Consider the following 15098-nt stretch of genomic DNA (forward strand, 5'->3'; position numbering starts at 1 on the left):
GGTTAGTACTGTTGAATATGCAGTCCTGATTTTTTTTCTCCATATGAATTGTCACGGCAAGTTGTCTCAGATGTAAAAGCCTCATTCCTAAGCAGCTTTAGCAAGAACCATACAATGAGACACACCACTTAGCAATGCTGCTGACAACTTGCTGGGCCTATTATGGTGAAGGAAAAATTGTTATCCTAAAATGAATAAATAACTAATTAAATTGGTGCACAGACATGATAAACCTGGTGATAAGTCTCTTTTTTTTTCTACAACAGAATCACATCAGTGCTTCTCTGTGTGGTAGAATCCAGAGACCTTACCATTTAAGAAAGGTTTAGCCTCTCATGGGGGCATTAAAAAAGGATGTGCCCAATAGGACTCCCTACCCGTAGGCATGGATGGACCACACAATCTCCTGAACAACAACACATGGTTATTAAACTAAAAGGCAACCAGAAGGAAAAACCTTTTTTTTTATCTGTATTTGGGGAACCCAGGGAGATCCAGCTCAAACGGAGACACTTCCAATTCCCAGAGTAAAACGTCCACCACACTCATGTCTATAAAATAAACCAGTGTGATGAGCTCCATCATCCAGTGCCTGTTGCTAGGAGAACTTTGAAAAGTTGGTGTGGACTGCTATAAAAATGTCTGATATCCATGCTATACTCAATAGCAGCATAGTAAATCATGCATTTCTACTGGCACAGCGGATAGAGGGGGATGATTAACTGGAAAGTCAGGACATCATGTGGGCCCCCAAATGGCACCCTATTTCCTACATAGTGCACTACTTTTGACCAGGGGCCATAGAACATTATGTATGGGAAAGGGCACCATTTGGGACACCGCCCATTCCTGCAGCATAAATATCACACACAAAGCCCAACATCTGACAACAAAGCATGCAATGCCTCTCTCGGCCTACAAGGTAACCAGTACTAAAAAGCAACACATTTCCATTCATATCACTAACAGGACATCGAACTTACCCTCCTCAATAGTACTTTTTAAACCACTGTTTGTTTATGTTTGAGGACCAAAACATGATTGTTAGAGTTTGTTGTCACTTTGTATTATGTACTCACTTTCTGAAAAAGTTCAAAGAGTACTTGGGGCTCCTGAGTGGTGCAGTGGTCTAAGCCACTGCATCTCAGCGCTAGAGAAGTCACTACAGACACCCTGGTGAGATTCCAGGCTGTATCACAACCTGCCGTGATTGGGAGTCCCATAGGGCGGCCCACAATTGGCCCAACGTCGTGTGGGTTTAGCCGGTGTAAGCCGTCATTGTAAATAAGAATTTGTTAACGGACTTGCCTAGTTAAATACTTTCTAGTCATTGATAGATCAGTGAAAATAAAATGGAGTTTTGAGCTGGGCTGTGGGTGGTATTTAACCGATTGTACTTTGAAAAATGCTTGCAATTCAAAATGTTCTGCAACTAAACACAGTAGACTCCTTATGGAGATAGTATAAGAAACGTAGTGTAAACACAGCTGGGACGCCAGTTTCAATGGGCTGAGATTTGGATTCAAAGAACAGTGACTAAAACTGCATTCTCACAAAACTCCTAACAGTAATCAAACTGACAGTCACAGAGGGATTCTATTGAAAATAGTCGACCGGAGCCTGGCCCTATAATATAATAGGACAGCAATTGCATAATAAATATTTCAAGATGCAGCTTTTCAGAAAACTAAGGGTGACCATAACGTTAATGAACGATCTTCGTGACGTCACTTAAATATAATCGACAACTCACTCACGCAGTAACGTTAGTTATTAGCATGTTCGCTCTCATGTTTTGGATAGCCAACTAGCTTAGTAACTTCAGTACACACAAATAAAATAACAGCTCGATGGTTCATTCTTATTTTCCTGGTAACAAAACCAACTCAGTGACTGGCTGGATGAATGGTTAAAACACTGCTCCTCATCAACTCGTGCGTTAGCATGCTAGCAAAGCTAAATTACTCCAGCTAGCTAACCGCAGTAAGCTACTTTAGCTTTCTGACTTAAGAAATTCAAACCAAGAACACACAGCTTAGCTATCTTCAGCTTGCTTACCTCTGCTGTCCGTAGTGATGGAGGTTTCTTTAAAGCTTGTTTGAAAGAATTTTCCATTGATCCAGTCATTGTCATAACTTCACACCAGAATCAAATCCTCAAGAGATCCCAGTCTCACTTTTTAAGGCCGATACCGCTCAACTTCCATCCCGTCGCCCGAGCATGGAGTGAAAATGCCTTGTAAAACTTAACACAAAACTAACCTCTAGAACGCAACTGGTGCGCATACAATGTACCAAAAGTAAATAATACAAAAATGGATGTGAAAATCCTCGTGTAGAATTATATGCATCTGTAGCATCCAGTTGGAAAGTTGCCTCCTGATCATCAGTTCATTTGGGACGAGTTGACTTGTCTCGACGCCGGAGTCGAATCTGTGACCCCTCTGTTCATTGACAGCTCAAGAACGCAGCCGCAGGAGGTGGCTATCGTTAAAAAAAACAGTAATAACGTTTCATTATTCAACTAAACGTACTACAAAAGGAAGTGTGTTTCATTATTCAACTAAACGTACTACAAAAGGAAGTGTATATTATCAATGGTAAAACAGTAGATAATGCGCTCGCAAGCTCTTCACTTCTTCAGCTTAGTTTGAGAAACATAACGTTACTTGTCTATCTGTGGGATAGCTACTAACGTTTCCTCACGGTTCTCAAAAGCAAATCTCATCAGCTGATAAACCTTCGGCCTTTAAGTGTTTTTCAGAACCACCAACTCTCTATCCTTGTTGCAAAATCAAGCCAACTGTATGCTATACTGTAAGAAATTGCACTATACGTGTTAAGCTCCTGCATTAATAAAATATTAGTCTATCAGCTTTAGGTAGCTGGGTGTCAGTTTTTGTTATGCATAAAAAAAGTAAATTCTTGTTGCGCTCGGTCGTCACTAGTAACCACAGCCACAAAGTCAAACTATACAGTTTAGCTTCTTAAAATGTGATTTTAAACATGACCTTAACCACATTACTAACCTTATGCCTAACCTTGAATTAAGACCCAAAACCACATTTATGTTTTCATGGATTAATACCACAATGAATTTGACTTTGTGGCTGTGGTAACTAGTGGGAAACGTTCCGCTCCCTCCCTGGTTCATGTCCAGAATATCGCGAGAAAAACATATTACTTTCCATCGCAGCCGGCCGGGAGACCCATGGAGCTACCAATTGGAAACCGCAAAAAACGGGTAAAAGTAAATTAAATAAATTTAAACATATCAAAATATATTTCATATTTGAGATTCTTCAAAGTAACCACCCTTTGCTTTGATGACAGCTTTGCACACTTTTGGCATTCTCTCAACCAGCTTCATGAGGTAATCACCTGGAATGCATTTCAATTAACAGGTGTGCCTTGTTAAAAGTTAATTTGTGGAATTTCTTTCTTTCTTAATGAGTTTGAGCCAATCAGTTGTGTTGTGACAAGGTAGGGGTGGTATACAGAAGATAGCCCTATTTGGTAAAATACCAAGTCCATATATATATATATATAGCTCAAATAAGCAAAGAGAAAGGACAGTCCTTCAGACATGAAGGTCAGTCAATCCGGAAAGTTACAGTTACAAACACCATCAAGCGCTATGATGAAACTGGCTCTGTGGGGACCGCCACAGGAAAGGAAGACCCAGAGTTACTTCTGCTGCAGAGGATAAGTTATTTAGAGTTACCAGCCTCAGAAACTGCAGCCCAAATATATGCTTCACAGAGTTCAAGTAACAGACCAGTGGCAATTTTAGCATATAAATCTTGGTGGTGAAAATAAACAAAACAAGTTGTGCCGTGACCCGGATTACTGGTTGCTGCGGAAAAGGAGGTCAAAAGGGGGGTGAGTGTAACCGATGTGAAATGGCTAGCTAGTTAGTGGGGTGCGTAATAGTGTTTCAATCGGTGACGTCACTCGCTCTGAGACCTTGAGGTAGTTGTTCCCCTTGCTCTGCAAGGGCCGTGGCTTTTGTGGCGCGATGGGTAACGATGCTTCGAGGGTGGCTGTTGTCGATGTATGCAGATGGTCCCTGGTAGGGGTGAGGAAAGGGACGGAGCTGTTACACCGGCACGAGAGACAGTGAGTGAAAACGCTAACCTTTGTTGTTTAGCGTTTTTTTGAGCATGTTGAAAACCACTCAATATAACTAAAATTTAAGTTAACCCATGATATTAAAGGCTCTTTATAGACAAGGCTATTAAAAAGAACACCCAAGGCACTTCCCTATGTGAAAAGGTAATGCAGTAACTTACTGTACATTTCCATTATAATTGGCATCATTCTTACTAAAATTAAACATGAATTTGGACTGAAACATTAATACTGAATGTATGTACTGAGACACTTGCATCTACAACATTGGCATCTTTATTGCACAACATTCCCTTAAAATTGGGAAAGGATAATTTTAGAAACAATTCATATTCAAAGACAAATAAATGGAAATAAACTGAATATGTACAATTTACATTAACTGTTACACACCATACTAAATCATTTATTCATATATGAAGAGAAAAGTAAACATACCTCATAGAAATAATCAGGAGCTTTACAAAATGCAATAAGAACATATCCTGAAGAACCTAGCATCTTACATAAGCATGTAAAAATAATTTCAACCAGCAAAATAAATTCTTCAGAAGCCCCTGATCCATTCATGCCACATGTCCATTAAGACTCCATAGCATGGCACACTCTCCAGACAAAGTACTTCCAAATGAAATGCAACATGAATTTCATGGTTGGTAAAAATATTTATACAAAAAATTAAAACAAATCTGTGGTTTAGATTTGTGGTTTTGCGTCTTGCTTTTGTAAAATCAATGCAGCAATTTTTTTTTTATTATTGGTTTTGCCATAAACATTGAGAATAGTTTAAGGAACTGATACACGTATTGCTAACAGATATTCCACAAACTCTCCCTTCGTAGCATGCAATACAGCCGTAAACATGGTATGATGGTGTCAAAGCGATAAAAATGTTTTAAACTTGTGAAAATATTTCAGTTTGAAAATATATGTAGATCGTTTGTTTATTTTTCCCCACATACCACAGTGGAAATGAGCTCGTTGTATTCCAAAAATAATTACAAAGGTTTTCCCCATTTTCAAATATGTAATTATTAACATCCCTTTTTCAAGAGTTCAGCATTGGGTTGGCAGTTTTATTTGAACATTACACTGATTTAAAAATACAAATAATTCTCAGGCTTATCTAGTCGGCAACTATAAAAAGCGTGTAGCGTCGATCGCCCACAAAATATCTGAGGTAGTGCTGTACCTGTGATCAAGAATGTTAAAGCTACACTGCAGTTAAGAATTACAATGAATGTGTATAAATTACCCAGATACGACTTCCAGGCCTATGTTTATATAATTAGTGTAGTTCATTTTCAAATGAAATCCAATGAATTATGGACCATTGAGGGAGACATTTCAGGTCAAGTACACTTGTAAACAAATACATGAAGAACACAGAAACATAATTGAAATAAAGTGAATTTGATCATATTCACTACAAGTAACAAAAAAACTCATCCTATCTATCACCTGTGCTTCCTGGTTAAACGGGTAAAAGATTGTACAGGAAAGTAGTAGATATAAAAAGTATATATTTTATAATTGATGTCTTGATTATTATTTATACTCAACAGGAAAATGATTTGGCTTTCTTGTCCTTTAACCAGGTTAAAATAATGTTGATGCAGAGGAGGGGGGAAAACATTGAAAAATAAGAGAACTGGCCACAGCAGCAGCATGCCTCTCTGGCCTGGAGTGGGCCAACAGAGCTTCATCTCTTACTATCAGAGGAGACCATGGACTCGGCTGTCCCCTTGTGGCAGTATGTCTGTATGCCCAGTGGCAGCAGCAGTAGCTGAGGTCTCGGATCCATCCAAGAGGCCCTTCTGCATCTCAAATGATACCCTATTCCCTACATAGTGTACAACTTTTGAATAGTATGCAATTTGGTATGCCCACCTTGTCCAGGAGACTGCACTGCACCGGCCCTCTCAGAGCATCAGCAGGGCGTCAGTGAACAGGGTCAAGCCGACGTGTTGGGCCAGGGTGAAGCACAGTATCCGGCTGCTCCAGTCCACAGTCACCCGCCACCTCTGGCTTTGGTTCCATCTATTATAGCAGTATTTGGGCCACGTAGGGAGAGTGAGTGCTTGCCACCGCTGCCAGCAGGGGGAGGTCACTGGACTCAATACTGAATGATAAAAGCCATGCTTAGAATATTGTACATAGGTGAAGAACAGAACAACAAGCCAAGGGTTTATTCTCCTAATTCAGTTACTGTGATTGTTAATGAGATGTAAATAACACAGTGCAGTATTTTAAAGGCCCAGTGCAGTCAAAAACTTGATTTCCCTGTGTTTTGTATGTACACTGAGTGTACAAAACATTAAGGACACCTTCCTAATATTGAGTTACGCTTGAGGTTGTAGTAATACTGTCAAATTGTGAAAATGATGATAATGTCCTTTTAGTGTAAGAGCTGTTTGAAAAAAAGAGCCTGAAATTTCAGCATATTTTGGTTGTATGTAGTTTTAGCCTGCCTGGTGACATCACCAGGTGGTAAATAAGTTAATAGACCAATAAGAAAGAGAGTTCCAAACCTCTCTGTAATAACAACTACGCCCTGGCAGTCCTCGCAAAATTCTTGAGAAATTGGCTACAACTTTCAGCAGCTAAGAAGCTATTTTTTACCATTTTAATTGAAAACAATCACAGTAAGGTACTTAATTGTTACCCAGAAATGATTTGATATTGAGATAAAAACAGCTGCATTGGGCCTTTAAGAACAGAAAGACAACATGGATCACAATACTGATATCTGACAAAACGGGACCCTATTCCCATAGGGTTCTGGTCAAAAGTAGTGCACTATATAGGGAATAGGTGTCTTTTTGGACGCAACGCCAATGTATAAAAACGGTTTAGGTGCTCACCCCAGGACCATCCCCAGCTCCTTGACGTGCACCCTAGTCTGTCCCTTCAGGTACTCTGCCAGCATTTTACTCTTGAAGTAGACCTCCTGGAGTCTGTCCTCAAGGTGCATTATGCACTGAGGAAAGGGATGTCAAACTGAATTACAACTTTATTACTGATTAGCCTTGTGTTAACGTGTACGTGTTACTGATTAGCCTTGTGTTAACGTGTACGTGTTACTGATTAGCCTTGTGTTACTGATTAGCCTTGTGTTAACGTGTACGTGTTACTGATTAGCCTCGTGTTAACGTGTTACTGATTGGCCTCGTGTTAGTGATTAGCCTCGTGTTAGTGATTAGCCTCGTGTTACTGATTAGCCTCGTGTTACTGATTAGCCTCGTGTTACTGATTAGCCTCGTGTTACTGATTAGCCTCGTGTTACTGATTAGCCTCGTGTAACTGATTAGCCTCGTGTTACTGATTAGCCTCGTGTTACTGATTAGCCTTGTGTTACTGATTAGCCTTGCGTTAATGTGTTACTGAGTAGGGATTTTTTTACAGTGCTAATAACTGCATAGTGATTTGGTATTTGTATGAACTTACAAAGTTGGGGGAGAGGTTCATCTTGTAAAGCAGGTGGGTGGACTGGAGCAGGCTGGACACGAGGCTGGACACCAGGACCTCCTTCCCCAGTTTGTTGTTGTCCGTGGCTCGTCTCTGGCTGCTGGCTACCTGCACCGTCCACTTATCAGTGTCTGCGATAATGCAGACCGCCTCTGCAATGGGCTCATCCAACACTGGATGCTGCGAAAAGAAGAGAAAACTTTGTGCTCTGACCGATGCAGACCAGATACAGCGGTGCACTCCCGTTGACGCCTTATGAGCCTCGAGCAAGCATAAAGACTCATAATCCAGTTTTAACACAAACTTCAATGCTTCAGGTATAAAGCAGTCTTACCTGTACAGCATGGGCTAATTCTGACATGAGGCCCTGCCTTAGTTTGTCATCGTTGGGCATCCCCTGCAGAACAAAGTCCGGCACATAGGTTGTGCAGTACCCTCCGAACAGTGACCTCCCAAAGTTGGCAATGCTCGGTTTGGAGAAATGCTCCACCAACTTTGACCTGTTGATTTAAAACATGGCATAGATGGACATCAGAACATATTGTAACCCAGAAATGCAACTCACATAGAAGTTGATATGTGTCTTGAAAACCTAATATGAAGGCCAACACGTTTATAATGTTGACATCACTAGCAGTGTGTATCTCACCCAGGGAAGGGGACCTCCACCTCTTCCTGCCACTCATCTGGCTCCTGATCATCTCTGTAGTAGGTGTCGCTGTCACTCTGCCTGTGGATGTCCTGCCCTGCGTCTTCGCTCTCGCTGTCCCCAAGCGCACTGTCCGAACTCTCGTTCCGGGGGATCTCACAGTCATTAAGCGGGGCCCCCTTTTGTTGGGCCATTTTGGGGACGGTTACTGAAATCAGGATGCACATGTTCTGCTCAGCAGAACAACTTCTACAGGAGCGTGCCTCCGATGTGTCTGTAGAGCCACACCTACACCTGGCCTGGACGTCAGCCTCCCCCCCACACCTGGCCTGGACGTCAGCCTCCCCCCCACACCTGGCCTGGACGTCAGCCCCCCCCCCACACCTGGCCTGGACGTCAGCCTCCCCCCCACACCTGGCCTGGACGTCAGCCTCCCCCCCACACCTGGCCTGGACGTCAGCCCCCCCCCCACACCTGGCCTGGACGTCAGCCTGCCCCCCACACCTGCTTTGGACGTCAGCCTCCCCCCCACACCTGGCCTGGACGTCAGCCTCCCCCCCACACCTGGCCTGGACGTCAGCCTCCCCCCCACACCTGGTTTGGACGTCAGCCTCCCCCCCACACCTGGTTTGGACGTCAGCCTCCCCCCCACACCTGGTCTGGACGTCAGCCTCCCCCCCACACCTGGTTTGGACGTCAGCCTCCCCCCCACACCTGGTTTGGACGTCAGCCCCCCCCCACACCTGGCCTGGACGTCAGCCTGCCCCCCACACCTGCTTTGGACGTCAGCCTCCCCCCCACACCTGGTTTGGACGTCAGCCCCCCCCCCACACCTGGTTTGGACGTCAGCCCCCCCCCCACACCTGGCCTGGATGTCAGCCTGCCCCCCACACCTGCTTTGGACGTCAGCCTCCCCCCCACACCTGGCCTGGACATCAGCCTCCCCCCCACACCTGGCCTGGACGTCAGCCTCCCCCCCACACCTGGTTTGGACGTCAGCCTCCCCCCCACACCTGGTCTGGACGTCAGCCTCCCCCCCACACCTGGTTTGGACGTCAGCCCCCCCCCCACACCTGGTTTGGACGTCAGCCTCCCCCCCACACCTGGTTTGGACGTCAGCCTCCCCCCCACACCTGGTTTGGACGTCAGCCTCCCCCCCACACCTGGTTTGGACGTCAGCCTCCCCCCCACACCTGGTCTGGACGTCAGCCTCCCCCCCACACCGGGTCTGGATGTTAGTCTCCCCCCAACACCTGGTCTTAACGTCAGCCTCCCCCGTACACCGGGTCTGGACGTCAGCCTCATCCCCACCAACACCCCCCGGTCCCACACCCAACTGCCCTGTTCCCTTCTGTCCCTGATCCCCCTGTCCCTTACAGCAACTGCTATTCTCGACTCCCGAAGGGTCCAGAAGCTCTTTCTGGGTTTTGTCCGTGCCGTTTGACAAGTCCAGGCATTTCGCCACATCGTCTATAGTCCTGGTCTCTACAGGGTTGTCATCACTGAAGTACTCGTCGAACAGCTCCGAGCACTCCTCCTCGCTGACAGGGTTCCACTGGGGCATCTTGCTGAAGACACGCATCAGAGTCTTCTTTCCGCCAGCGTTGGTCTTGGTTTGGTCGGGTGATGTGCTGGTAGTAGACTTCACCCTCTGATCGCCGCCGTCACCGCACCCACTCTGCTGCTGTTGTTGTAGGGGTTTCTGTTGTAGTTGCGGTTGCTGTAGTTGCTGTTGCTGTAGTTGCGGTTGCGGCAGTTGCGGTTGCGGCAGTTGCGGTTGCGGCAGTTGCGGTTGCGGCAGTTGCGGTTGCGGCAGTTGCGGTTGCGGCAGTTGCGGTTGCGGTTGCTGCGGTTGCGGTTGCTGCGGTTGCTGCGGTTGCGGTGGCTGCGGTTGCGGTTGCGGTTGCGGTTGCTGTTGCTGTTGCTGTTGTTTTTGTAGTAGCGGTTGCTGCTGTCGTAGTTGTTGTTGCGGTTGCTGTTGCGGTTGTTGTGGTTGTTGTTGCGGTTGCTGTTGTTGTAGTTGCGGATGCGGCCTCTGTTTCTCTTTGATGCATTTCTTGTGCTTCTTAATGTCCTCAAGCTTCCTCCTCCTGCTCTCTGTGTCTGATCCCGGAGACTGGGGGTCGCCGATGAGAAACAGCACTTTAGTGGCAGGCTCCTCCTGGTGTTTTGACAGAAAGGGGCCGGGTACAGGTACAGGTACGGTCTTGTCAGGGGGCTTCTTCTCCAGTGGTATCCCAGAAGAGCGGAACACCTTGATGGGCAGACTCCCCATCCCCTCCTTCTCGCTGGCCTTGACCTCTAACTCGGTCTCAGGCTTCGTCTCCAGCAGCACACAGACCTGCTCCCTGGGGGAGGCGGAGCCCACACGCACCGCTGTCTCCCTGGGGGAGGCGGAGCCCACACGCACCACTGTTTCCAGCTTGGCCTCCAGACAGGCGGTTGGTGACTCCTTGAGTGACTCCTTGAGCGGCTCACTAACATCCTCCATGTGGATGATGGGCACAGCGTTAGTGTTGTGGCTGGAGTGGGCCTGGGCCTGCAGGACACTGCTCTTGGAACCCTGACTGTTGTTACTACTGTCCCCCTCCTTAGGGCCAGCCTCAGTGTAGGTGCTGCACTGCAAGCTGTTGTTGCTGTGTGAGGGGTAGCTGCTGTCCTCTTGGGGCTCGGGACCCTGGCTGAGGTAGTCTCCGCTGGGCTTGTGCACGGTGACCAGCACATAATCTGACTCCTCCACCTCCCCACGCTGCAGCGAGGTGGTGATGAGAGAGCCTGGGATGACGATGGCCTCGTCCTCAGTGCTGTCCAGCATGTGGGTCTCCAGCAACTCAGAGCAGCGGATGAAGTAGGTGAGCACATAGAGGAGTCGCTGGACTAGCTCCCGTCTCCGCCCCACCACTACCGTCCTGGACAGACGCACCGGGGAGCCGATGGCCCCGTACAAGTCACCTAGTCACAAAACACACACATTTCTTATTTTCACTTTGTTGCATAAGTAAAGCCACATTTAGAATATGAAAATGTGGTCAAATGTGTAGAACTTATTTTTTCCCTTTAACATTTGGGAGAGTGAAGGAAATCTCCATCAGCATCACTGCTCAGTGCTGCATTTCTCCTGTTCAGCCACTATGTGGAGTAGTACACCAAAGTTCCAAACTGTGCCTGTACTAAAATGAAGCCCACGATCTATTATTTTTTTAAATATATATATTTTTACTTTTATTTAACTAGGCAAGTCAGTTAAGAACAAATTCTTATTTACAATGACGGCCTACCAGGGAACAGTGGGTTAACTGCCTTGTTCAGGGAAAGAATGACAGATTTTTACCATGTCAGCTCGGGGACTCGATCCAGCAACCTTCTCGGTTACTGGCCCAACGCTCTAACCACTAGGCTACCTGCCGCCCCATTTACAGCTAGTTATTGCTAAGTATAGGAGCATCTTTTAATAGTCAATGATACAGAGATATTATTTACCATGAACTGATGAGTGATGGAGAGATATTATATAACTTGGAGTGATAATGAGTTTTATACCACCTGACAGCTTGAAAAAGCTATAATAACAAACATGCAACCATGTTGGAATGTAATTTAAGGATTTTGAGCACTGGCCAGCCGGGCTAGTAGGCCGCGATTTTTAATAGCTTGGGTAAAAAAAAAAGTTTCAAATCGGTGCCTTGGGCTATTTGAAAAGACCCAATTTCACAGGCCTGTGGAGCTAGTTTGGCACATTTTCTACTAGCCTGGTCTGAAAAGTACTAGCCTCTGGCTAGCTTAATCCCCATCCCACATGTGCATGGAAGTACTATCACGTAAGACTGAAGAGTTTTTCAACCAGAGTCCTGGCCTGTAGTCTGTTCTTACCGAGCTGGGCCCACAGTGGGTTGTAGGGGTGGCTCTTGGCCAGCCTATCCACGCTCTGAGAAGAGTGTTTCTCCAGGAAGATCTTGATAGGCGGCTGTCCGTTGGGCATGACAGTGGGCACCCAGGCCAGGTGGTTGGTGAGGATGGCTGTGAGGAGGGCAGGGAGGAACCTGGGAGAAGAGGAAGAGAGAGCGGTTGTGTTAGGCACAGACTGTCTATATCCCAAATGGCACCCTATTCCCTATGTAGTGCACTACTTTTGACCGGGGGGAAGAAAAAAACTTCAGGTGCCATTTGGGATACAGAACTTTGTCTTTCACTCTCTGTTTGACACATTTTTCTTCATCTCCACCACCGCAGCCTCGTGTTCTGCTACTTCCCTCTTCTCTATCTCGTGATCATTCAGAGATACGACACAGTGGTCACTGGTCAGTCTAAATCACGAGGCAGACCGTCGTAGACTACTGCATACTAATGCAGTGAGTGGAACATCGGAGAAGTTCTATGGATGTCTTGCTACCAATTGATACATTGACAAATGATTCAGCTTGGTTTTGTAACATCGACATAACAAGCTAAAGATTGGCAGGGATTTCTGACTTTGCAGCTCATTCACTATTGAATGCAGTAGCAAAAAAAAAAAAAGTATCGCGCACACACACAGTAACACACAGACAGGCATATAGAGACAGACAGGAGCACTCAACTGGTTCTTTGAGGCCTGCTCCATGAGTAGGGCAAGCTCCCTCATGAAATGTCCACAGAGCTGGTTCTTCTCGGGGGCTCCAGACATCATGGTGAGCCAAACGGGCTCGGCCACGCGGGGCATGGTGTAAAGGTTGACGATGGTCGTCCTGGAGAGAGGGAGGGAAAAACACAAGCCATCATTGTCTCGGGGTGAACAAGAGGGCCACAGTTCTCAGTCCAGGCCCTGCTTACAAGGGAGACCCTCTCTCTGAGGCAATTCAGCGTCTGGAAATTCCACAGCGGGCAGCCGTCCAGAGCTTTACACAGAGCTGAGGGAATCTCTGAGGATGGAGGAATGTGTGGAATTATAGTTTCAGAGCCCAGATGTTTGCTGATAACTGAGGAAAACAAGTAGTGTAACTATCGAACAAGATCTATAGGTTATAGACAGGATATGACAGGTAGTAAGGAGATTGATGATTTGTACAAGGTCTTTCCCAGACAAAAATTCCCAGAAATTGTATTTTTTTATTTCACCTTTATTTAACCAGGTTGGATAGTTGAGAACAAGTTTACATTTGCAACTGCGACCTGGCCAAGATAAAGCAAAGCAGTGTGACACAGACAACAACACAGAGTTACACATGGAGTAAACAATAAACAAGCCAATGACACAGTAGAAAAAAGAAAGTCTATATACAGTGTGTGCAAAAGGCATGAGGAGGTAGGCAATAAATAGGCCATAGGAGCAAATAATTACAGTTTAGCAGATTAACACTGGAGTGATAAATGAGCAGATGATGATGTGCAAGTAGAGATACTGGTGTGCAAAAGAGCAGAAAAGTAAACAAAATAAAAACAGTATGGGGATGAGGTAGGGGATGATCAGTTAGATATACCTGCTGGAACGTGTGGGTGTTGTTATCGTGACCAGTGAACTGAGATAAGCCGGAGCTTTACCTAGCATAGACTTATAGATGACCTGGAGCCAGTGGGTCTGGCAACGAATATGTAGGCGAGGGCCAGCCGACTAGAGCATACAGGTCGCAGTGGTGGGTGGTATAAGGTGATTTGGTGATTTGGTAAATGAAAGATGAACACCAATAACCCCACTTGAACCCAGGGCTCAAGTTACCTGACCGACAGGCTGAAAAGGCACCTGTTAAAACCGTAGCGTTGGTAACATAACATTTTGGGCTACACGGTTTTTAACAGACTTTTAACTGAATTTTGACACACTGCAGGGAAATATGCTGAAATGGCTTAACTAGAATCCTGTCACTGTTATAATTAAACGAATACCAGAACCGTTTGGTAAAGTTCATCCCAGCAACACTTCTCAGTATCTAGTATGTAGTAACCTATTAAAAGCCCCCGGTGTGGCATGGGTTGTGACAGCTCTTTCCCTGACGTGGGGAAGCCAGCTCAGGGTCTATCCTTACAGCCTGTCTGAGCAGCTGAACTTTAAGGTAGCGATGGACGTGAAGGTATGTCTAGTCCAGTGGACATTTATAAAACCGACCGCATCTAAGTTTAGACTTCATTCATTCCCTCTGACCTCTATACTGATTGTGCAGGCAAAGTATATCAAGTCAGTCAAGAAACGAAGAGACTCTTGAGCAGGTGCGCGTTCAGTTCGATTCAACGTTTGACTGTTTGTACTAAACGACACGTTTCCCCAAAACGGTGCGCACCATTCTTCAACAGCCTTTGAGGTAGGTTTGCTCCCATTTGGTGGGTGTGGCCTGATCAATGGGTGTGACCATTTAGAAAATGGCTAAACTCGAGCAGCACACACACCATACAATCTCCCTCTGGAACACCATCATTCTTCAACTGGTCGTTCAGTACATTACCGCTTCCGTTAAATTAACCTCTCTGTGGTACGGAACACACCCGTTTTCTTCATATCCCGACCCTGACAGATATTCAATCAGCATAATGCGTGTGCGTGTTTCTATGTAGGTAACATACTGGGTATGGGTGTTGGTTAGGCCAGACCGTGGCTATGGGTGTTGGTTAGGCCAGACCGTGGCTATGGGTGTTGGTTAGGCCAGACCGTGGCTATGGGAGTTGGTTAGGCCAGACCGTGGCTATGGGTGTTGGTTAGGCCAGACCGTGGCTATGGGTGTTGGTTAGGCCAGACCGTGGCTATGGGTGTTGGTTAGGCCAGACCGTGGCTATGGGTGTTGGTTAGGCCAGACTGCGTCACGTAGAGAGTAGAGTATTACTTTATTAATACCAACTTGGGAAATTGTTTTATCACAGCATGCATCATTAATGATTTACAATGA

The 15098-nt window shown here is 45.8% G+C and overlaps 2 protein-coding genes across 7 annotated transcripts in view; both read right to left on the reverse strand.

The window, feature by feature from the left end:
* Nucleotides 1-2898, reverse strand: part of LOC139537745 (rap guanine nucleotide exchange factor 6-like) — a 184521-nt gene extending 181623 nt beyond the window's left edge. For 2 of the 6 annotated variants that reach the window (XM_071339461.1, XM_071339457.1), the window contains exon 1: nt 2059-2897. In XM_071339461.1, coding sequence (XP_071195562.1) covers nt 2059-2133 — 75 coding nt within the window. In that variant the 5' untranslated portion in view covers nt 2134-2897. Of the gene's footprint in view, nt 1-2058 lie in introns of all 6 variants that reach the window. The other 4 variants (XM_071339458.1, XM_071339459.1, XM_071339463.1 and 1 more) reach the window with 4 other exon arrangements.
* Nucleotides 2899-4390: 1492 nt separating this feature from the next.
* Nucleotides 4391-15098, reverse strand: part of LOC139537747 (folliculin-interacting protein 1-like) — a 45930-nt gene continuing 35222 nt past the window's right edge. The window contains exons 13-20 of the mRNA XM_071339468.1: nt 12825-12971; nt 12118-12287; nt 9531-11199; nt 8248-8541; nt 7933-8098; nt 7578-7778; nt 6995-7110; nt 4391-6252 (exon numbers count right to left, since the gene is read on the reverse strand). Of these exons, the coding sequence (XP_071195569.1) occupies nt 6174-6252; nt 6995-7110; nt 7578-7778; nt 7933-8098; nt 8248-8541; nt 9531-11199; nt 12118-12287; nt 12825-12971 (2842 nt within the window). The 3' untranslated portion in view covers nt 4391-6173. The remainder of the gene's footprint in view (nt 6253-6994; nt 7111-7577; nt 7779-7932; nt 8099-8247; nt 8542-9530; nt 11200-12117; nt 12288-12824; nt 12972-15098) is intronic.

The sequence above is a fragment of the Salvelinus alpinus genome, chromosome 13 (assembly GCF_045679555.1).
Source record: "Salvelinus alpinus chromosome 13, SLU_Salpinus.1, whole genome shotgun sequence".
In the NCBI taxonomy this organism is placed as follows: Eukaryota; Metazoa; Chordata; class Actinopteri; order Salmoniformes; family Salmonidae; genus Salvelinus; species Salvelinus alpinus.